The 24,543-nt window shown below is 36.9% G+C and overlaps 1 protein-coding gene across 1 annotated transcript; it reads right to left on the bottom strand.

Moving 5' to 3' along the window:
* Positions 1-1,427: 1,427 nt before the first annotated feature.
* On the bottom strand, positions 1,428-24,506 carry DIPK2A (divergent protein kinase domain 2A). Its single transcript, XM_004324977.4, has 3 exons — positions 23,351-24,506; positions 7,343-7,646; positions 1,428-4,557 (listed from the first exon to the last, which is right to left on the bottom strand). Exons 1-3 carry the CDS (start codon positions 24,005-24,007, stop codon positions 4,226-4,228), a joined length of 1,293 nt encoding a protein of 430 aa, XP_004325025.1. The 5' UTR covers positions 24,008-24,506; the 3' UTR covers positions 1,428-4,225.
* Positions 24,507-24,543: the final 37 nt, after the last annotated feature.

Here is a 24,543-nt window from a genome sequence, read left to right on the forward strand (position 1 = left end):
AATTGGGATTTTTCTACTTCTTGCCCTCACAAATCTTCCCCTCCACTAATTTATTAAAAATTGAGAATATGGATGTAAACGTTTTATGCAATTATATTCATATGCTCTTGTCCTCAACTATATGCTTCTGGTTCTTAAAAGTTGCCACATGGTATAGGAGAAAGAGTGTTGAAGTCAACCAGAAAATCAATGTTGAGCCACAGGTCTGCCACTACCTATTTTTGTGACCATGGGCAAATAACTTTTCAAAAAAAAAGAACTAAAATGTCTTTATCCAAAATTTAGACATATAGACAAATTTAGACAAAATTTAGACTTAGTATAGGTAGTTTTATGGTTTTTCCACATATTAAGGCAAGTGCAAAATTAAAGTAGATGAGGTTACTCAAGACATCCACCTTTTTGTTTAATTGTTGAAATTTCTGTTTCCACTTGGTTTTAAAGTACATTTGTTCAAATCGGGATACAAAGGTGACATTTGCATTTACTTTGTTACTAAAGTCTCTTTTAACGTATAGGGTCCCCCTCCTTTTCCTTGCAATTTGTTAAACAAAGCCAAGTCATTTATCCTGTAGAATTCCCCTTGTTCTGGATTTTGTTGATTGTATTCCCATGGTGTTCTGTAACATGTTCTTTTGTGCTGTGTTCTTCCCATTAATGGGTAGATCTAGGGGCTTGATCAGATTCAGGCTTTTTTTTTTTTTTTCCCCTGTCAAGACACTTCATAGGTGGTGCTGGGTACTTTTTCATTGAGCTGTATTAGAAGACACATCATTAAGATTAACCAATGAGTTCATCAGGTGCTGCCATTCAGATCCATTCATCCAAAGTTCCTCATCAGCTTTTCAATTAATAGCTTCAGCTGCCACTGATGTGCATTGCCTAGCTCTTGCCAATTCATTAGGAATTTAAAAATGGTGATATTCTAACAATACTCCTTCTGCATACTAACTAGAACAATTCTACAAATTCTTCCCCTCAGTTATTTGATTATCCTGGGGGTAAGGCAGGATAAATGCTTCTTTCTCTCCAGGTTTCCAGTTTTCAGAATAATTCCTCAACATCTTTCCAAAGGTAACTGAGTTGTTTTGTTTTTGTTCACGTTTATCATTTTGAATGCATAGGTTACATATTTAATGAATTTCACTGCATTTCAGTTATTATCCTTATTTATCATATTACTCCACGTATATATCGCCAGTGGTTTAAAGTCCCTGCAGTCGGATCTTGAGCTTCTGAGAAAACATCTTTGAGTTTCCGAAAGCTCTCTTGCTTTGGTGATATTGAGGTATTAAGTTTTTAGATGTGAAATTTTTGTTGAGGAGAAAATGCCTAATGTGCATGGCTGAATCAAATGATATCTCTCGCAAAATAAGCTGGGGCAAGTAGGCTGGGGTACAGGGGAAACAAGTTTGGCCACCCGTTGCTCACTTTTGAAATTACTATAACCACAGTTTATTATTGTTCATTATATTATTCTCTTGTATACATCTGAAAAATTCCATAATTAAGTTCTCTATCCCATTTTAGTAGTAAAAGTTTAAAAAGTCACCAACTACTACAGAAAAACAGAAGAAAACAAACACCTTAAGTTCGGATCACACCCAACCAGATAGTTTCTGAAAATTATATCAAAATATATGCAAGAGAAAAAAAAAAAACTTATCTATATAACCCCACTTTCCATTCAAGAAAAAGTTGTATATTTGAAGTTAAGAGATAGTCTGAAAAGTGTGATTCTTAAAGTATTCTTTATTAAGATCATTAAAAGTTGTAGAAACAACTTTATATTATAAAGGCACAGGGAGACAGTTCTGATAAAATATTCAAATTAAGCAGTAACTTACAGTACAAAAGACAATTTTAATGCACATACAAACCCCAAATGTCTGATTCAAAAATATTTTACTGCATCTATTAATGGGCAATGATTAAAAATATAAATTGCTGCTGTATAATAAATATCTGATAGTGAACATCTTGATAGCAAAGTGAACAAAATATTTATTGCTTTTCACATACATATTTTTCCCTGTAATTTTAAATTCCTAATTCTTTTACTATCTTCTCCTCAACTTATCCAAAGATAAAAGAAATTACACGTAATCTCAAGGGGGAAATGGTAGTTATAAAAAACGACCTCAAGTTGCAATCACTGCTGGCAGTGTTTTCTCACTTCCTGTTCTGCAATCACAATCACTCTTCCCAAAAGTAAGATAAATGTCTGCTAAACCACAGAAAGACAACTCCTCTAATGACTGGCATTCTAAGGTTTGTAATGAATACTTATCAAATATAAAAGGTGCTCCATTTTGAAAATGTGTATTTTATTTGAAGTTTTGAGTAAGAGGCGAATGTTTGACACGTAACTTTACCTACTCCCCTCAAAAGTTTTCCAAAGTTGTAAAGTCAGCTTAGTATGTAATGTACTGATGTATAAAAATTAACTTTACAACGAAGAGATCTTACCCTTCTTCCAGTTTTTAAACTGGGATTAACTTTATTGATTTCCTCCTGCTCTTTTTGTAGCAACCCAGTTGTAGATGGTACAGGTAGAACGTCCATCACAACAGTAAAATAACATGAAAGCATGATCCCAATTTAATGAATGCTCTTTCAACTTAAGAAATACCCACATTGAAGTCTTTGATAATCATTTTAAAGTTACTTAACCGTATGTCACGTTCAGACAGTGTGTAGCAGCTAGTAATGTACCTGGCACAGAGTTGATGCTCAATAAATAGTTGCTGAATGAATGAAAAAGAAAAGAAAAACTTGGCTTTGGTTGTGCATATTTAATCACTTTCTGATTAGAGTAAGGTCAGTCTAGAACTAAATACCGCACACTACACCAAACTTTGCGGTAAACAAAAGTTGTAATTTCAAACAGGAAAATATCACCTACGTTAGTGATAGCCAATTTATATATATATTGTAACTTTAAAAAACAGCCCACAGAAATCTCACACGTTTAACTTTTACCCATAGACTTAAATTTGATGTTTTTTATGGTTAACAATTGGGTAATGAAGATCAAGTTGGACAGACTGGCTAAACCTGTCTGCTTTATAGTAAGAATTATTAGTCCATCAATAAATAAAAAGTTATGATGCCATATTAAACTCAAACAATGACTACCACATTGACTTTTGCAAAACTACCAATGAATAAGAGGTACATCTTTTACATATGTTTGCAAGCAGTAGCTTAACTTTTCAATGTAAAAGAATAATCAGGAAGATATGAATTTAATAATGACAGAGTCGAAGTACTGGAAGTAGGATAGTAAAAAATAGGTAGATGACCAATTTTAAAATCTAACCATAGGACTAGGTCTAATATTTCTTTGGCATATGCATTACTATCCTGGCATAGTTAGCATTTAAAAAATACTGTTTTTTTTTTTCCCCTCAATCAAATTAACATCAAGGTATAGATTGCTAGCCTTTTAAGGGACAAAAATGACATTTTGCAACATATGCCAAAGTTCATGTTTAGAGTACACTTATAATTTATTGGCATAGAGGGATGTAACTGTTAAACAACCTTAAATGATCTCATGCAATGGTGAAACCACAGAAAGTGGGAAGAAATGTATTTACATAATAAAATATTCAGCTTTCTGAAAAAACAGTAAACCTGGGAATCCTGCCCTAACGGTAAATGTGTACCTTACAGCACTGAATGAAAACTAGCCCAGACATAAATGAATACCTATAGTAACCTGAATGTGTAAAATTTAATTAAAAACATAAAAATGGGAAAAAAAAAAAAAACCTACACATGAGAAGGAAAAAGTAGCCTATAAAACAGGCCAATCTAACTTGACATTCAAAGTAAATACAAGAGATTCACAAAATCATGATCATAACGCAAACTAAGTCAAGTACCAAGTACCCTTTGATACACAAGCCAATATAACTATCAGACTCATTTCCAATAGCTTAACAATACTCATTAATCCAGTCAGGCATTCAGGGGGTAAAGCGGTTAACGATAGCTCAAGCCTCCAAAGTGTAAGAACAAACTTATTTGCAGAAGCATCATGTGATTTTTTGAAATTATGTCTTACTTTGATGGATGTTAACATGAAGATCTATCAGTGCAAGTTTATCATCCTCTGAATGTATTACTTCCAAATTTCATTTTTCCAGATAATTTTTGGTGGTTTCGTTTTAGCCAGTGCTATTTAAATGAAGAAAAGCAAAGAAAACTTCACCGTAGACTACCTCACATTGTTACTTAATTGTGCTAGATATTCACGCAGTTCTTTTGCAGCCTGGAATCTGCCATAGCGCTTCTTTGGGTTGGCGCACTCATCCAGCAAGGCCTCTAGTCGGCCATCTTTGGCAATTTCACTTGGTGGATCATGAAGCAGTCCTCCAGAGGTGCCACGCCAGGTGGCATGTCTAGATAAGAGGTTCTGACAAACAGCATAATAATTGTGGTCCACAGTGGCACGAGCACAAAGAATTTCTTTTGAAAATGATAAGCAAGCTTCCTTATCACAGTCATCAAATTTGCTTTCATACCATACATCCCAATTTTCAGGTTTATCTGTGAAAAGCGAAAAAGGAGAAAGAGAAAAATACATTTTAAGAGAGTTTTCATTGTTTCCCAAAATGTAACATTTGACTAATTAACACAGTATTTGTTCTTAAAATTGTATAACATTAAACACTTAAATATATTAATTTATATACAAACGTTTATTAGGAGTCCACCAATGCCAGGCAGAAGGATCAGAAAAGGTCCCTGCTACTAACATGTTCAGCGTAGAGTGAAACTCTCCATGATACAGAGAAAGTGCCACACAGAAGTATGACATAGTGCGACGTGAGTACAGAGGACGCAGTACCTGTGCCTGAGGCTGCAGAAAGCTGCACAGAGGAGAACAACTGATTTAGGTCTTGAAAGATAAGCAAGTCTGAAAAGCAAAGAGGGGATACAGCATGCTAGGCCCAGGGTACAGTATGTACGAAGGCATGGATTTAAGGGATTGGTCCGGCTGGTTCAGGAAACAGTAAATTCACTGTGGCTAGAGCATGAGACAGATAACTAGGGAGGAGGTACAGATAAGGCTAGAGAATAGTTTGTACCTTGGATGGTCATGACCATGATTTGTCTAATAGAAATGTAAATCTGGGCTGAAGACTGGAGGGACTAAGATGGTCTAGGAAAAAAAGCCAGACTGTAGAAACATTTGAGAAAAAAATTAACAGGGAAGTGTATGAGTAAAGTCTGAGGTTCTAACTAGATGACAAGATAGACACTATTAACATAATGTTAATATTTTATACATAAATACAGAGTAATATAAAGTAGCTGTAAGGTATTCAGTGGAAAGGTTCATTCAAGAAACTAAAAGGCCACTGTAGCTGAAGCATTAAGTGCAGTGGAGGGATGTTAAAAATGAAGCAGAACAGCTCCAAGTCATACACATTATTCTCTGGTAAGGAGTTCGAATTTTACTCGAAGAACCATGGGAAGTCATTAAAAGCATTAAGCAAAGAAGTGCTAAGATCAGATTTATGTTTTAAAAAAGGAACTACCTGAATAGAAGGAAACCAAAGGAGGAAAGAATTTCAGAAAGTTGTTACTAATCAGTCACTTCACGAATTTGCCAACTGGGTGGTTGCAGATGGTAATGCAGTCAGGTTTAATGGGTTGAGAAATGAATGGAGGCTGAGGAAGCAGAGACAGGCAGTAAGCAGTACTTTTAAAAATGCTGGGAAAGCAGAAAAGAATCTTATGCATACTTGTTTTGGGGAAGGTAAGAAAAATTGGATTTTAAGGAGGAGGGTAGAAAGTTGAAGAAGATAACTGATGCAACAATTTCTCAAGGAAGGATCTATTCTGTTTGAAAAAAATGAATGTGTATTGTTTTTACTAGTTTAGATGATAAAGGGAAGGACATTGAGGGAGTTGCCACAACAAAATCACAATTTCCCTGTAAAGGTCATTTACAAGAGTTCAGAAAAGAGGGTGAATAACTAAATATGGCCTTTTGCAAAGTGTCTATTTAGACAGCCCTACCATGAGACATTTGAAAAGAATTAGCCAGAGCTAAAGTAGCACTGGAGCTCACTGTATGAAATGCGAGAATACAGAAGCTATATTGTATTCATTCAAGGTCAGGAATTAGTTGGTATAAAACTGTAACATGTATTCCAGGAATGCTCACATCAAAAAGAAAAAAAAAATTTCAAAAATATTATTTTTATGAATACTGGAATAAAAGTGTTTTAAAGTTTAGGCAAGTTGCACAACTCTGAATATAATAAAACCACTGAATTGTACACTTTGAAAAAGAAAAGCATGGTGTAAGCTGCTACAACATTCACAAATGTAGGAAGAGATAAGTAGGAAATGAAGCACTCCAGAGCATGGTATCCACTCTCCATGAAAGGATGTACATGGCAGGTCAAGAAATAATCAGAAAGTAGTTTGGTGAGTACGGAATCAGATCAAGGCACTGAGAAAAATTAAGTATTTAACAAGATCAAGCTGATGTAAAAAGTATAAACCTAATAGACTGCTGTTACATTCACTGCATTCCGTAGGTGCCACAAATTTTTGGTCTCTTCATCAACAGACCCCCATATGACATGAGGGGATTAAGAATACAAGACCTTCACCATGGAATAACAACCCTTCGGGATTTTTTTTTACTAAGTACATTAGTTATAGAACTACAGGCTTTGTCCCTGAAACTTTAAAATTCCTATGACACTTAATTTTCAAAACACTTCAGCCATTGTGCCCACCTATCCTTTGAAGAGCTCATAAATAAACGGAGAGCAAAGTTTTGGATGAGACGTAATAATGTCAAACCAAAGTTAAGAGTTCTGCAGTGCTAGGAATCATCTAAATGGTTAAAAAGAAAAAAAAATCACTGAAGGGACCTCACAGAACAATGAAACACAGAATATCTCTGTAAGAGACTCCACAGAAAAATATGGACTCCACAAAAGCAGTATAGTCTCTCTGGTGGCCTTTAACTATATAAAAACTTAATTCTGCATTAGATCCTAAACCACAGCATAAAGCATGAAAAAGACGTGTATACACACACACACACACACACACACACACACACACACACACACACACACAGTATATCTGCGTCCATTTGAACCTGAAGGATATTTTCTAAATAAGGACAAACTGTGACTAAGAGTACAAGCGTAAGTATAATAAATTAGTATTTGTTTACTGATACTGGTCAAATAAAACAAAGAAAGATGCAAGGTTGCCCTCTAAGGAGAAAATTAAAAGTTTGCTTCACATAAATGTAAACATTATTTTGACACAGAGAAAATCTAAAAGTTATAATACTTACTTTGTCTAATTAACCTTTTGTCAGCAACCAAAACATTTTCAGCATCCACAATGATCACCTTCCCATCTCTAGGACCAACTGCAAAATTGTCAAAGCTGACGTCCAGGAGGTAGAGTGCAAATTCAAAGTCATTGTTTGTCAGCTGCTCTGCTATTTCCATTAATTGCCAAGCGAGGTCAACTCGTTTCTCCCATGGTGCATTAAAGTAACTCCACAGTTCTTCTCCAACATAATTTACAGCCACCATTCTTCCACAAGCTCCAAGATATTTTGCAAATGGCCAACCTTCATCAGATGGAAAACTCTACAAAAGAATTATCTTATTATAAGAGATTCTGATGAAGATATCCTAGGTCTAGCCCAGATCCTCCGTAGGGATTTCTACTAGGTATGAGCTTCGATTTTCTTTTTATATTCAATAGTTCAATAGAGATCAACTTTTTTTTCTTTCTTTCTTGAAGTATAGTTGATTTACATTCAGTTATACATATATACACATTCTTTTTTTAAATATTATTTTCCATTATGGTTTATCTTAGGATACTGAATATAGCTCCCTGTGCTATACAGTAGGATCTTGCTGTTTATCCATTCTATATGTAATAGTTTGCATCTGCTAACCCCAAACTTCCAGTCCATCTCTCCCCCACTCCTTCCCTTCCCCTTGGCAACCACATGTCTGTTCCCAATGTCTGTGAGTAACTTTATTTCTTCTTTAACTCATACCGTTACCATGGATGTGAAAATTTTTTAACAGATTACACTATAAAGCTAAAATAAAGTAAGTCTTTCTTATCAAAATCTCAGAACCAAATTGATCAACAAGACACAAGACACCTTCTTTATTACCAGATCTAAAAGTATGTATGCTTTCCTTTATCTTTTTGACTCCTGTTAAGTACAATCAACCAATCCTTTCTTCTGAATGAACAGGACTACTGTAGGCCTATTAGCCAGCAAGTGTTTACCAGGCATCAGGCACTGTGTTATGCTGGAAGAGTGAACTACACAGTCTCTAAAATAAAAATTTTAGAAGAAAAGACGTGTAACAAACAAATAATTATGTGTGATAAGTGTTAGTTACTAAAAGGTGGTACAGGTCCTAAGAAAGTCTTTAATAGGGGCCTTATCTAGTCCAGAGGAAAGCAGGGGTGGAATTCAAGAAGGATTCTTGGGAAGTATCTTCTATCTATACCCAAAGGTTGGTAAAGAGCAATCTGATAACCTATCAATACAATCTCTACTCAAAGTACCTCTGGTCCCAAGTTAAGTCTTGCTTCCCTTTCCAATGCCATCACATTGTCTATTCACCTTAACCCAACTTCAAAATTATTTGTTCTCCTAATCTGGGCAAGATTTTCTAATGGATTTTATAACTACTAGGAAGATTAACATCCTAAAACAAAAATCTTCCAGGATCATCAACAAGTCATTTTCAACCTAAGTAAAATGGCAGGCTTATTCTAAGGTACTCACTCTCCAAAGCTAAAACACCCAACTACAAGATGAGCAATGCAGTGCAAAAGGGTGATAAGTATTGTTTTAAACAACTTTTTGGAAGATCACATGACCAGAGGCGTTTTTTAAGAGAAATTTTTCAGTCTAGTACCTTTCCTTAAGTTGGGGTAAGAAATTATATAAAGATGATGTTTACACAAACTTCAGGGGAAACAAAGCAAAACACTACAGAATATAAATGTAGCCTACTTCTATTGCTAAAAATTGAACAATCTGCATACAAGAGCTGGAGATGAGGCTCTTCTTGGGCCTCTCAAGAAAAGTAAGTAATTTTACCGTGAGCTTTTATAAAATTGACAAAACTCAATAATACCCTTACATTAAAACTTTTATCAACTTTAAAACAAAAAAGATTTTTAGAACCAAACTTCATCCATAATTGCCTATGTTCATTCGTGTTTCCTTTCAACACTATCAATGTACAATAACTGTATTTGTTCTTGGTACATATACCATTTTTTCTTCTAAATTTTAAGATCTGGAGTTTTGTGATAAAATACTAATTATGTAAATTAAAAATTTAGATATGATAGCATGAATCTTTAAATATAGTAAATGAATTGATTCAATTTTGTTCAGAGACGATATCTACTGATTCTTTAATAATTAGAGGAAAATGCGTTTTTAATCTTATTACCTGAGATTTTAAAATTTCTTGTGGGCAATGGGAAGAGTGACAGATTGCTCATGTCCAATGTGACATGCAAAAACTGCTAACCACATGTTATTTTCAACCTTTCCTCCCAACTTAAAATACCTCCACAAACTTGAAAATTTATTTAGACAAAATGATTACAAAAGATTTAACTATTTCCCAGTATTCATGTATAAAACCTGACATATAAATGAAAGCACTGAAAATACATAAATATGTGAGATTACATAGTTTTGTCATGCAAAAAGTAAATGAAAAAACTCTTCCATACACTATTGGTATATTATTCACATGCCATATTGTAGAACAGATACAAACTTATCTTTGTGAAAATAAAATGGTCTTTGACAACAGGAGAAAAGGGAACCCTGCCAACCTCTGCACATGTACAAATGCCTCCTTGTTTTTGGAGGCTTTCCAACTGGCAAACGACAGTCAGATATACACTTCATTACTCAAGTCCCTCATGGAAGACGATAAAATATATGAACAAATGTCATACTGAGCAACTTTACATTCATACAGTAATTTCTGACAACGTTGACGGAAATCCTGTTATACCTCATTTTAAGAAGAGCACTACAATTCTTTCATACAGTTTGCTACCTAATCTTTTGGAAGAACTTTAACAAATGAATTCACATCACTTGCTCATGAGAAGAATGTTCATTGTGTAGTCAAAACAGTCAGACTTCATTAATGAGAACAGAATTCTATTGAGCATTCTATTGAAAATGCTTCAAGGAAGCCAAAATATTTATAATTTGTATTTAAAACAATTCTGGCTTAGGATCAAATTACCATGATGAAGGAGAGTTTGAGAGACAAACTTTTAAGATGTTACTGCTTGGATTTATTAAATATATCAAGCAATAAGAAACACAACTTCTGACTTCCTGACTACCCAACTCGCACGGTGCACAAAACCACAGTAGCTAAGATAAGAAGTATACTGCTGAGGTCCACATTTTTTTTCTTTAAACAAAATCTTAAAATCAGATTTTCAAACTGCCTAGCACAACAGGCACACAATTTAAAGTAACCTGAAATAAAATGCGTGTATTTCATTTTTATTTCTATTTTTACTTTTTTTTTATTGAAGTATAGTTGATTTACAATATTGTGTTAGTTTCAATTGTAAAGCACAGTGATTCAGTTATACATATATATCCTTTTTCAGATTCTTTTCCCTTATAGGTTATTACAAAATATTGCGCATATTTCCCAATGCTATACAGTAGGTCCTTGTTGGTTATCTATTTTATATATAGTAGTGTACACATGTTAATCCAAACCTCCTAATTTATCCCTCGCCCCCCCCTTCCCCTTTGGTAACCATAAGTTTGCTTTCGAAGTCTGTGAGTCTCCTTCTGTTTTGGAAATAAGTTCATTTGTATCTTCTTCTTTTTTTTAAAGATTCCACATACAAGCAATATCAATATGACATTTGTCTTTCTCTGTCTGGCTTACTTCACTTAGTATGATAATCTCTAGGTCCATCCATGTTGCTGCAAATGGCATTATTTCATTCTTTTTTATGGCTGAGTAATATTCCACTGTGTATATATATACATCTTCTTTATCCATTCATCTATTGGGGGACATTTAGGTTGCTTCCACATCTCAGCTATTGTAAATAGTGCTGCAACGAGGGGTACATGTATCTTTTTGACTTTATGGTTTTCTCTGGATATATGCCCAGGAGTAGGATTGCAGGATCATATGGTAACTCTTATTAGTTTTTTAAAGAACCTCCATACTGTTCTCCATAGTGGCTGCACCAATTTACATTCCCACCAACAGTGTAGGAGGGTTCCCTTTTCTCCACACCTTCTCCAGCATTTATCGTTTGCAAATTTTTTGATGATGGTCATTCTGACTGGTGTGAGGTGGTACTTCATTACAGTTTTGATTTGCATTTCTCTAATAATTAGTCATGTTGAGCATCTTTTCATGTGCCTTTTGACCATCTGTATGTCTTCTTTGGAGAAATGTCTACTTAGATCTTCTGTCCATTTTTTATTGGGTTGTTTTTTTTCTGATATTGAGCTGTATAAGAAAATGTGTGTATTTTACAGGATTATTTACTACTGAAAAAATGTGTACAAACACTTTTCATGTGAAGGAAAGAGACTTTCAACCTGGAATGTTTTAAATTCTAATTGGATCGGAGGCACTCCGATTAACTGTTCAGGGCTTTTCATCAGGCTTGAATGTATATGACATAAAGTGTAGTATGTGAAGTTTTTATAACTATTAGTCTAAGATTACACAAAGGCACATAATAGTTACAAAACAATATATTTACTACTCTATTACTGTTTTTTTTTTTATATTGGGTGGGTGACTACCCAAAGAAAGTCTACAGAGTATTATTACCAATTTAAAAATTAAAAATGGAAATTTAAGTATCACGTCAAACATGCTTAACTCTAGGATTTAAAGCAACATTAAATGTCTTCACTGTTAATTTACATAATAAAAGGTACTGTGAATATGAAACCTAAGATAAATCATCATGTCTAGGTATCTTTTAGCTTAAAGCCAAGGTTTCGGAAACAAACAAAACCACTAGGATCATCTTCATTTTATGAGAAAATAAAATGAAGGTGACATAAAACATATATCAATAAAGAGAAAATTTATTTTATACTCTTTAAGGTACATAATATTTCATAAAACTTCTATATTTAAAGTGTAAAACAGTATATGAACAGAATAATGGACTTGATATCACAAGTCTAGCTTTTGAGTTTCACCTTCACCTCTGCATCTCACTAGCTGTGTGATGGTGGCAAAGCCAAAATTTTTTAGAGCTTTAGTCTCTTCCTCTGTAAAACTGGAATAATATTTGCCCCATATTCATCAGGACAATGAAAGATCAAAGAAAAAAGTATGAAATGTACAATTTACTACTGCTTTATAAAGAATTGCTTACCAAAACATTTTTATACATTTTATACATTTATACAATTTATACATTTTATATTATTCCTGTTTAAATCTTCCTATTTATATAAGTCCAGACATTCATCAATAGAGGTGCTTGTTTGCAAACCGCCTATTGAAAAGGCATCTATAAATAATCAACACCTTCCAAACGTAGCCAAGAACCACTGAACTAGAAATCTATCTTCACTGTCCTCTAGTAGTTTTTAATTTACAAAGGAATGTATAAATTAGTTACCAAACTTTAAAAAGGCTCAATGCTATGAGAAATGTATAGGGCATCCACAAGGACTAAAAATATAAAAAATTTAAAACTTGGTAATATGTATAAACACAGCATTGTAATTTGATTTTCATTTATAATAGGTAAGCACCACAAAATGGCTATTTTATAGCCATTTATTATCTCACAACATTCCATTAAAAGGAATGTAACTTTCCAGTTCGCCTAAGAAGGAAATGTGTTACAAGACTGGCTCTTTTTTTAAAAATTCTAAAAGCTGACATAACTATCACATATCTATTGATCAAAACCAAATGTCATGACACTTTATGTGACCAATAAATGGGATGTGAAATCTAAGAATTCTAGATTTGGAGGGTACCTGAGTTGTAAGTACAGTTCAACTTTATCAGCATAGTTTAAGTGATTTGCCTCAAGTCACACAGGTAGTTAAGAGGTGAACTCAGGCTAATACAACCCCTCAATCCAATATCCCTGTTTCATAAGTTTTCAGATTTTGGAAAGGTGACAGTACGTATATTTCATACTCATATTATGCAATGCCTCAAGGAGAGTCTGGGGTAGCACCTCACAAGAACACATATTACACTGCAAAAATACTATAAGCTTATTTATCCTAAGTGGGATAAAGCACATAAATTACCTTGTGTTTTCACATTTGTTTGTTTTTAATTTGATGAAACCTACTTTTCTTCAGATTTTTAAATTTGGAATTACAGATAAGGGATTGTAGGTCAACCCACATTTCATTGAGTACTACAAGCAGCTGGAGTAAAGGTAGTGAGACAGTTACTGTAGAATGAAAAAATACAAATCTTGAATTAAAAAATCCTAGATCTAGCCTAACTCCATCATGAAATGCTAAGTAAAGAGCTGTAAATAAAACATAGTCCCTATTCTAAGGAAGGCTTTTTAGCCTGAGTTAGGAAGATGATTATTAAACATGTGTAAGTAATAAATTATGGAATTTGTTGCAAATCACAGAAAAGTATACAATATGTTGGGAAAGAAGAGTAGGGATCTATTTTAGATGGTGTGGTAAAGGGCAGCCTCTCTAAGGAAGTGCCACTTAGGGAGAGATCTAAAGGATGAGTATAATACTACGTAGACTGGGGATGAGGCAGTTTAGAATGTTGGAGGCATATGTTAGAGCCAGAAACTGCCCTCTCAGAACTGAAAAAAAGTCCAAAGCAGCTGCAGTGAAATGAGGAGGGAATTGCTTGAGGTAATGGAGTCTGGAGAGGGAGGTAGGGATCAGACTTCTGTAAGTTGGGACTTACAGAACAAAACACAAATTCCTCAACATGGTCCACATGCCATAAAAAAACAAAGTATGTGTCCAAGCCTTAACATTCAGAAACATGTTACTTACTGGAGTTAGTCAATATCCTGTGGTATATAACATCATTCCGAAAAACAAGTTTTTACAATATCACAATATCCTTTAATCAACAGCCATTGATTGTCCTACCAGATTAATTACATCATTTTATTCTATTATGTCAGAACACAGTCCTAAAAAAGGAGATATGGGATGTATAAGAAAAACTGATAGAACAAAGTAAGGTCAGCTCTAAAGAGTTTGTGTTCTATTATCTTTTTCTCTCCTTACATGACCAAAAGTAGTTTGCATACTAAGTTTAAAAGATCTGAATTCCTTTTATACAAAAAACATAGAATATTTTATAGCCATTTATTATCTCACAACATTCCATTAAAAGGAATATAACTTTGCAGTTCGCCTAAGAAGGAAATGTGTTACAAGAATGGCTCTTTTTTTTTAAAGGAGAAAATTCCTAGTAAAAAGACACTGACTTGAAAAAAAAAATCCATTAATAGTCAAAACATGCAATCTAAAATCTAGTTAATAGGTTTTCTAAAGAACTGGCATTTCTACACGTACACGCAAATTTAAACTTGAGAACATTTTTAGAAAGTAAATTAACAAAAGCATAGAAAATGCTTAAAGGTTCCATTTGAGCTTCAAAATTATTTTTAAAAGCCAAAATTTGAACAAAATCCCATTGTAGTAACGCATGTTGTAACAGCTGTTCATAGAGATTATTCAAATGCACTGGTGACAGACTAATGTGTTCACAGTTTTGTGAACTGTCTGGAGGGAAAATATAGTAAAATTACTGGGATGATTTAATGGTTACCTAATTTTTGATAAAATTTCTCTAAGACCTCAGCTTCTTAATTTATACTTAATTTATACATCGCAAACACTGTAGAATCTTAATAATCTCAAGATTTTCAAGTCACAGGATATGTTCCATTTATTTCATTAAATAATTTTCTGAATGCCATTTCCACCCACCTAGAATTCCAACAATATTAAGCAATGCCTTGAAAATAGCATGGTTGTGTTATTTCACTGAATATCATGTCCAACAGCTGTATCTAAAATTGGAAACTAACGTCAAAACACATCAAAAACAAAAAATCTACTAAGTTTAACAGAAATAACTCATCTTTTAGAATGACTAGCTTAAGAAATGCTGTCCCACACCAAAAAAAATCACTTGGCCGCAAATTTTAAATGTAAAATTTTAAATATTTAACTAGTCTCAACTGACCCTTTCTTACCTCATGAGAACCAGCAACTGTGATCCATGTTTCTAAGTTGAAAGATATACCTAGAAACACTATACTCAAATATTTACTTTCAGTAAAACAAAATGTCAAATAAAGAAAGAAAGAAAAAAAGATATAAGCAGCTTCTTTTGAACCCAATAACCTACATTACTTTCTTTAGTCAAGACCTGATTTCTTTAAAAAGTCTGCCAATAGAACAATACTAACTTCCCCCATTCCCTTTAACTGAATTAACACAGCCCTTCAGAAGTAAAGCAAAATACCTGCTAGGAACATACTATCTGTGCATTAAACACTTGGTGCCTGGTTTTAGATTTGTATTCCCGTTGTCTTAACTATATCATAGCCAAAACAAAACTCTTGGTTCCCCCTACTCCAACAGCCATTCCATCTCTGGGCTTCCTCATCAACAGTTGCTCGGACCAAAAACCCTGGAGGTATCTTATTTTTCTCTTTCCCTCATACTGTAACCAATCCCAATCATCAAGTCCTGTCAGCTATTTCTCCAAAACATATTGGGTCTAACAGCTTTTCATAACCTCAGTTGGAACTACCTTAATACAAACCACCAAGCTTTCTCCTACAAACCAGTGCAAAAGCCTTTCTGATTGATTCCTGTCTTATTTCTTATAACCCATTCTCCACAGATCAGGCCCTACTAAAAACACTTCTACTGTTTCCCAGCGCTCTGAAAACAAAATTCTAAACTCATTAAGCATGTTTCCAAGGCCCTACGGGATATGGACCTTGCCTACTTCTATGATCTTGTGTTCTACCATGCTTTGCTACTCCCATGCTTGATCCTGTTGGGGCCTCTGAATTTTGTCATACCTCTTGCTTAAAATCACTCTGCCCTCAGAACTTTGCACCACTGGCGTTTTCTCATCATTCGCACCTCAGCTAAAATGTCACTAAATTCTGACCACCAAATTTAAAATTCTATCCCCAATCCAATTCTCCATCATAGGAATCTGCTTTGTTCTTTTCATAGCATGTAAAATCTAAGATTACCTTGTTCTCTATTTGCTGCCCACATCTAATGCCCCAGAAAGCAAAGACGGCACAAACTGTGCCCTGGCATGTCATCTTTACTGTATCCTAAGGGCATATAGGTCAGTTCCCAGTACTACAGAGCAATGCTACGGAATTCCTGTCAGATGTTTTCAGTTCATAGTTAAAATTCCAAATAAGCACCTTAATTATGAAGACCCTTAAACATCAAACTTACCTCAAATGATAAATCTAACATTCTGTCTCAGAGTCTAAGAATGTCTAGAAATAACCCAGACTTAACCTCTAGTTTTAAAATTATCATTCATCAATGTACTAAACAAAATTATTAAGCTTAATAATGATTTACAGAGAAAAATTAAACTACTTGCTTTGTATTAGTGAATCCTTACGAAAAACCATGTTTCGTACAATATTCACTCTATTCATCATATGGGACAAATCCTTAACCCCCTTTTAATTACTATTCCAAAAAAACTATAGCCTGAAGCAGCAGCTACATAGGTATTTATGATGTGTGTATGTGTATGTAAGGGTGGTGACATTTGAACATTTGCCACAGGAAGAGTAAAATTTACATATTTCTAAGATATCAACGCAGCGTACTAAGGAAGTTTACTATAGATGTCTAAAACTGGAATAAGCTTATTTGCAAAGTAATAATATACTGTAAAAAACTTCACAAATAAGGATATTTTGCGTATATTATCTGAATAATCCTATCTCCTGTAAAATAATCCTTTTGGGGCTTCCCTGGTGGCGCAGTGGTTGAGAGTCTGCCTGCTGATGCAGGGGACATGGGTTCGAGCCCCGGTCTGGGAGGATCCCACATGCCGCGGAGCGGCTGGGCCTGTGAGCAATGGCCGCTGAGCCTGCGCGTCCGGAGCCTGTGCTCCGCGACGGGAGAGGCCACAACAGTGAGAGGCCCACGTACCGCAAAAAAAAATAAATAAAAATAAATAAATAAAATAATCCTTTCGATCAGTATTAACATTCCCATTTTACTGATTAAAAAAACTCAGGCTCTGAAACATTAAGGGACTTGTTCATTGCCACCCAACAGCTTTGTGGTAGTACAGAACGTTATCTCAATACTGTCCTCACCACACCTCCTGGGCCCCCCCAAACCCCCACCTCCCAAATCTATGGGCAAAATCCCATTTATCCTCAGAATTCAATTCCTCTGTGAAATCTTCCCTGGTATCCATTCTTATGAAGATACATCCAGATGTCCCTCCCTAAATAAGTCATCTGACAGGGTGCACAATATCCTTTTTTTTTGTAGGGTTTATTATGATAGCATAATAATTAATGGTAATTAGTCATTTATAGACCTACCTCCTACACAGCTAAGCTACTTAGTAGCTGCCTAGAAAGGTTTCAATCCAAATGCCTTATAACAGACTATTTAGCAAATGAGGAAACAAAATTCAGTTCTTCTGACTCTAAGTCCAGGGCTATGTAAGTCCAAAGAGCTTCTGGGTATTTTACAGATAACTTCCTCCTATAATCTACAAAAAGACATAAAAATTGGATAAAAAATTTGATTACATAATTTAAAACCTTTAAAAGTCTATGACCAGGATGAATAACTATCCTCATCTTACACCAATAATTTACAGTCTCAAGACAGTTTACGATCATGTACTAAAGTTCACTGCATGTATAGGAAAAATGCAGGGCTTATATTCTAAGCCCATGTTAGTTTAATATATACAAAATGAGTGAGTAAAGAAAGAAAACGTGTCAGCATTCTGTGAAGAGTCAGCAGCAATAACTGCAATATAGGAAGTAGACCAGAGACATAAGCCAGAAAATCAGAATAAAAACCAGCCTGATGAGCCACTGAGAAACTGACCACCTATGTCCAGAAAGTAGATCCCCCAAAAGTAAGCTTTCTACCCCCCACCAACATACGTGAAGAATATGTGCTGATGCAAGCAATGGAAATATGAGGGAAAATAGTTCAAAGATTAGACAAAAGTACAGAAAGGATCTCAGAACTAATAATAGTCAAATGATATGAACATATCCAGAAAATAGGCTAGGGTGTCAAATGATTTTGCTCCACTGATCTGGAAGTGGTGCTTTCCTATGGGTGACCGTCTGTTTCTATAATATTTCCAAAATAAAAGTCTCCTTCTTTTTTGGACCTGAGTTACACAGATTTTATTATTTTTGTTTGCTTTGTCAGGAAGCACAATCAAGTGTCAATGAAACCTCAGATAAAAAGCAAGAAAAACAGGAAAAAAAAAAAACCCTCTAGAGTTAAGCTCATTCATTTATTAGATAAAAAGTGTTCTACTCAGAACTACCTAGTCAAAACCATCTCTGAAGCCTAAATAGGGGAGTGCAGGAGTGTGGTTACTACAGCAGCAGCCAGGAGGAGAGAAGGGGGTAGCCCCTTAACTGTTGCTTGAAAAGAAATTCCCGTGACAAAGTCTGGAACATCCTTTCCAGGTGCCAATACCCCACAAGACCCTTAGCTACCTTTAGCTCCAGATTTGTTTCCTTTAAAGGCAGTCTCGAATTTTGATTTGTTTTAATCTGATTTCATGTGTGTAAAAATTTGAGGCTAGGAAGACAAGCCTGAAAAAGGACTATCTATCCTGGCCTCCAACCCATAGCAGGGATCAAGTACAAAAACGCCTAACTCCCTTTTATAAGAGCTTAAACCCACCAGTTTAAAGTCAAGCTCAGAAGAATAATTTTTCAAGTCGAGAGTTTGAGAGTCACAGGATGTTGGGGCTGAAAAGAATTTAATCCAATAGTCTTACTTTATAGCTAAGTAAAGGGAGTCCCATAAAAAGTTTAGCAACTGGTCCAAAGTAAGACAATTAGATAAATGGCCATAAGGTTTTGTTTACATCAAAAACTGCATCTTAGTGCATCTTAAAAGTACATTCTTTTCCTATAGAAATTATTTTTAAGGACAAAAACAACAACATTCACTCAAAGTTTAATTATAAAATTCATCTTGTAGGAATGGAATAAATCAGTGTAATTAAAGATATGGTTGATAATCAGAAGCAAAACTATTTTTAAGGTGATTCATATTCCAAACAAGCTTCAAAACCACTAATCAAATGCATTGGATAATTAAGTCACTTACTTATTTAATATCTAAGCACTCTAATTATTGAGTGCTTACTATGCATGAGGCACTACATAAAATGCTTTCAATGTATTATGTCATTTATAAGAATAGAAATGAAAAGTTTAAAATCTATAGCTTAAACAATGATAGTTACACACTGTAAATATTAAAGAAATCCCATTAAAACCATGATTCAGAAAATTTAAGACAAAGTTCTATAAATATAATAAGACAAATTCCCACCTCCTTGCCCCAAACAACCAAGAGCTTTCTTATTTCTATAAACAAGACCATCTTCACTATCTCCAAGTCATAACGTCAGAGAGACAATTTGGGCCTCAGGAAATCCAGACAGCATTTTTCTCCCTTATACACACAATTTTTATAAATTCAAGGATAAGTAAGTACAAATACTGGTAGAAATTTTATCAATAACAGAAAATATCCTACTATCTTGCCAAATACTTCAACACCTCAATTTCTGACTATTCCAAAAATGCCATACGAATATTACAAAGTTCCTCTCCACATTTTTTTCCAGTAAGATTAGCGTACTTGTAATTAAAATATACCTCTGGGTGAAGTAAAAATGTGAAGAGAAAAAGTAGAAAATAAAGATTCTAGCATTATCTTGTTGCTTGATGCTTATAAAAATTTTTTAGAAGATAATTCTATGGCAGAACAACTTTCCTTAGAATTAGATAAGCTGCTGAAGGCTAGTAAAACTATCTAACAATGGGAAGAGAGTTGTACTTCTGTATCATTTCATATTGGGAAATCTATACTACAAATCTGTATAGCTTTACATAGGTAAGGTATGTCCAAAACATATCTTGCAGACATTTAATACCATTCATGTCTCCTTTCAAGGCATAATAGAAACTTCAGTTTGTTACTGTTTCTTAAAATCAGAAGATGCATGTTTAATGGGTTAAATTAATATATACTTTTCATTTTTTTCTTTAGTACCTTATCAAAAGAGATTCTTAAATGTTTATTTTTGGAAGCATGTTTCCTACATGGGAACTTTTCTTAAGAATAGCTTGATGAATTCGATCCAAAAGACTTTTTCTCTCAAGTAGTTAATCTGGGGGCAATATAAGAAAAATCTAGTTTGTTATCAACTGTCCAAAAATTCAATAAGTAGCTCCCTCTCCTGGGGAAAAAAAAAACAGGAAAAAAAAAAAAAAAAGCAAGTTCCTCTTCAAGCTATAAAACACACACTTGTACCCTTAAAAATAGTTTTTAAAAATACATGAATCCCAAAATATATAGAGAGCCAAATCTGAGTTTTTCTACCATTATCAATTACTATCCCAATACTACCATAAACAGCTGTTAACAGTTTCACAGAAACCTGTATAAATACTAAAATTGTGTATGTCTGTCTAGCTAACAAAAAGTAATGAACATCATGATGTGACTTAGTGTTTAACAATCTTTGTACTTGACCAAAGAATTTTGAGATTCCTTTCACTTCACTGGTTTTATACTGTCATCAAATTTTAATTATATTGTTCATACTTAACTCATTAGTTTTTACCAAAGATTAAGTGGTTCTATAAAGTAAGTAGCAGCTCTATGAAGACCTTCTATTTAAAATAAGTCTTCTTATTCTACTTGTTTGCTCAACAGTTTAAAAAAAATACCAATGACTGACTGGTATTAAAGACTCCAAATTTGTATTTCACACAGCATGTAAACAGCTATAAAACTAAATTAAAATTTCAAGTTACAAATACCACAGTCAACAATGTTGATACAGATATTTCCTTACATACTGAAAACAAACTCTTATCCTATAACCCACCTAGCCACCTGCTCACTGCAATTGTGTCAAGTAAGCTTAAATTACAAAAATATAACTGATTTTTTAAAAGTTTTTTATCACTAAAGATGAAAACAGAAGAAAAGTTTAAGCGAAGAGTTCATCAGAAAACAAGATATACGTACACTTGACTGTCTCAACTATAAAGTAAACTGAATATACCAAGACAACTTCAAGCTTCAAAAACATGTAAGTTCCCCAAATAAAGCAGATTTACTTTAGTGCAAATCAAATGTCAACGTTTCTCATATTAAAATGCATACATTTATAGAACTGGATATACAACGTTCTTAAAATATTGGTTCTAATATAAGTAGAGTTAACTGATAAAAACCTTTCAATATGAAGCCACTATTTTAGTTGCAGAAAATGTGTATTACTAAGATAGCTCTTTACTAAATTGTTGGGTCCCAGAGAATTTGAGAGACTATCTGCTAAGCAAACCATACTGCTAGAGCTTTCTCCAGGGACTAACCTTGCTAACATAAACATCTATTTCTCACAGAGAAAAAGCAGCTTAAATGGAAAAAAAACTTGCAAATCAAATGTGCGTATCATAAGTATGGACTTAAAATTTAGAGGCTGACTAGTTTTGGAACTACCGAATAATGTAATTTCTTCGAGGAAAGTTTAACCAGTTTTATATACCATTCACTGTTAAAGAGAAGCATTTAATATACAATCTGTACTTTAAATGACCCGTTACATACATCCTAGGACGACTTAAAATTTACTACGGTTTTGTTGGAGGCAAAGTATTTATTTTGTGTTAAAATTATTTGGCTGAACTAATCAAACGATGCTGGCTTCTCTTAGTTAAGCTGGGCAGCGGAGAACTTGAGAAAAGCCAGCAATATAAATGAATACTGCACATTCCTATTAATGCACTTCAGAATTTAAAAAAATGCAACCCTGTAAAAACCCCCCAGCCATCAGTGACATTCTTAGCAGCGCCGAAAGGGCGTGAAGTACTCAAAATTACTTGTGATTAATTCTACGTCATGTTTTTTCCCCTTTGTATTTGAAATACAGCACAACTGTTATGGAAAATGAGCAAGGTAACTTTCCCTGCGGTTATCGGGCTAGATCAAAACCCCAACAGTTGTAACCACTATCCAAGGACACTGCACTAAAGGCGAGTGGGAATGTGGATAAACTCAGCAACTTTTCCCAAGGTAAACACAGTTTTGAGAGGTTCTGTTTTCTTTTTGGCTGTCACCACCAGTAAAACGATCCCAACCTACTCCCCTAAACGGCTCGTTTGGTTTCAAAATAAAGTCACGAGAGAACCAATAAGTCAGCTAGAAGAGAGATGACTCTCCTTTCCCTGTTTTCTAACCCCGGCCTAACATTTCACCTTCCTGCAGCCAAATTACCGCATGAATAGAGCAGGTCACAGGATCAGGATGAAAATGTCCGTCTTGGCCTTAAAGCCTCGCAGCCCCAAGTCCAACGGGCCTTACTTTTTCCTCTAATTCCACCCAAAGCACGGCTCGCAGACTGACCCCACCCCGGACCCCGGTGTCCATTCTCTGACCTCATCCTCCCGAGTCTGTCCCCAAATTGGCGGCCCCAATGATGTGCCAGGTGAATGAGCTAAGGAATAAAACAAAGACAGACTTTGGGGCCGAAGTGAGGCCAGCCGCGCGGGGTGCTGAAGACGAGACCAAACGCGATACAGAAACACTGGAGAACTAAGAAAGGTCCAAGGGCTCGTGAACACACTGCGCCGCGGAAGCGCAAGCTCCGGCGGATCAAAGCAAAAAGGCAGGGAGGAGAGCCGAAAGAAACTCGGCGGAGAGACATTTTGCGAGCGTACAAGACGCGCTCCCTCTGGCGTTGAAGGATCCGCAGTCAGACCCGAGATGCGCCCGCGCCCAGCTGAGAAGAGCGGACTCTCCAGCAGCCGGGTCGCACTCCGCGATCCCTCACAGCGCCAGGGGTCCCCCAAGCGCCGCCCCCTCCCCACGCCCGCCGCCTCGCCTCGCCTCGCCGCGCCGCACCGGGTCCTGACCCGGCGACGGGCGCGGGAGGGGCCCCTTCTCCGGACTCCCGTTCCCCGGGCGGCCCTCCCGGCAGGACGCCCCCGGCCCGGGCTCCGCGCCTACCTGTAGCACCAGCGGCTCGGGGTTGAAGGCCAGGGTCAGCAGCAGCTGCATGCGCTCCGAGTCCTTGAGGTTGCGGAGCAGGAAGCTGCCCGAGTCCTTGGTCTCGGCGTAGCGGCGCACCAGGCGGTCGAGCAAACGCTGCGAGGGGCAGTGCACCAGGTCGGACCAGCCCTCCACCGCCTCCGGCGTGAGCAGCCGCACGTCGCCGTTGAGGCGCGCGAACTCGGTGCGGGGCATGGCCTGGAGCAGGTCGCAGCGGGGCCGGCCGGTGGCCCGCTTGCAGATGCTCTGGTCGAGCTGCGCCAGCTCGCGCTGCGAGCCGAGGCGCTTGAGGACCACTCGGCGGCGGCCGCCCTCACGGGGCTCGCCGTACTGCGCGAAGTAGACGTTCTTCACGTTGAGGAAGTCCAGCAGGCGCAGGCGGCCCCACGCCTCGAACACCACCTGTCCGTTGAGGAAGCGGCGGCACCAGCTCGTGCCGAAGCACGCCGGGCACTTATTGAGCTGCAGGAAGCGCCGGTCGGCCAGCTCGTTGCGCTGCCAAGAGGCGAGCAGCGACGGCGAGTGCAGCACCATCAGCACCAACAGGCTGCCCAGCGCCGCCAGCTTCAGCGAGCGGGACAGGCGGCCCAGCTTCGGAGGCACCAGGCGCCACATCCCGCCCGCCGCCCGTCCGCCCGCTCCCGGAGGGCGAGGGCACCCCCGGGGCGCCCCCGCCGCGCCGAAACCCGGAGAGTGACTGGCAGGGGCCCCCGGGCGAGAAAAGGAGCGAGGGCGCAGGCTGGGGCGGAAGGCGGAGTAGGTGTGTTAAGAAAGAGAGAGAGAGAGAGACGGGGAGCGGGAAGGAGCCGACCGGAGCAGGCTGCGACTTCTCCCAGTCACTAGTCTCCACAACTCTCGAGCTCCCTCCTCCGAGCTCCCCGCCCTCCGACTCCGGCGGCGCCTCCTCCAAGCCAGTCAAGTTATACAGCAGCGGGAGGGGGAGGGAGCTCGGGGACCTGACGGCCGCGCGGCCGCGTCCGCCCGTGTGCGCGCACGCGCTCTTGTTGCTTGGGGCGCGAAAGCTGTTGCGCTGGTGGCCGCCCGTCGAGCGAATGGGGTTTAATAAGAGGAAAAGAGGGACTCACGGAAGGGGATGAGAAGCTGGAATGTCTCACATCGAAAAGTAGCAACTGTGTAGGAAGGTGGGAAGG

This window comes from Tursiops truncatus, chromosome 4, assembly GCF_011762595.2.
Source record: "Tursiops truncatus isolate mTurTru1 chromosome 4, mTurTru1.mat.Y, whole genome shotgun sequence".
Classification (NCBI taxonomy): Eukaryota; Metazoa; Chordata; class Mammalia; order Artiodactyla; family Delphinidae; genus Tursiops; species Tursiops truncatus.

Bases quoted from the DNA above. Each gene is read 5' to 3' on its own strand.
- DIPK2A (XM_004324977.4), bottom strand. From the start codon at position 24,007: ATGTGGCGCCTGGTGCCTCCGAAGCTGGGCCGCCTGTCCCGCTCGCTG. The intron at 7,647-23,350 runs GTAGGCGCGGAG...ATTCTTTTGTAG, and splicing joins CCGAGCCGCTGGTGCTACAG to AGTTTTCCATCTGATGAAGG. The intron at 4,558-7,342 runs GTAAGTATTATA...CGCTTTTCACAG, and splicing joins CAAAAGGTTAATTAGACAAA to ATAAACCTGAAAATTGGGAT.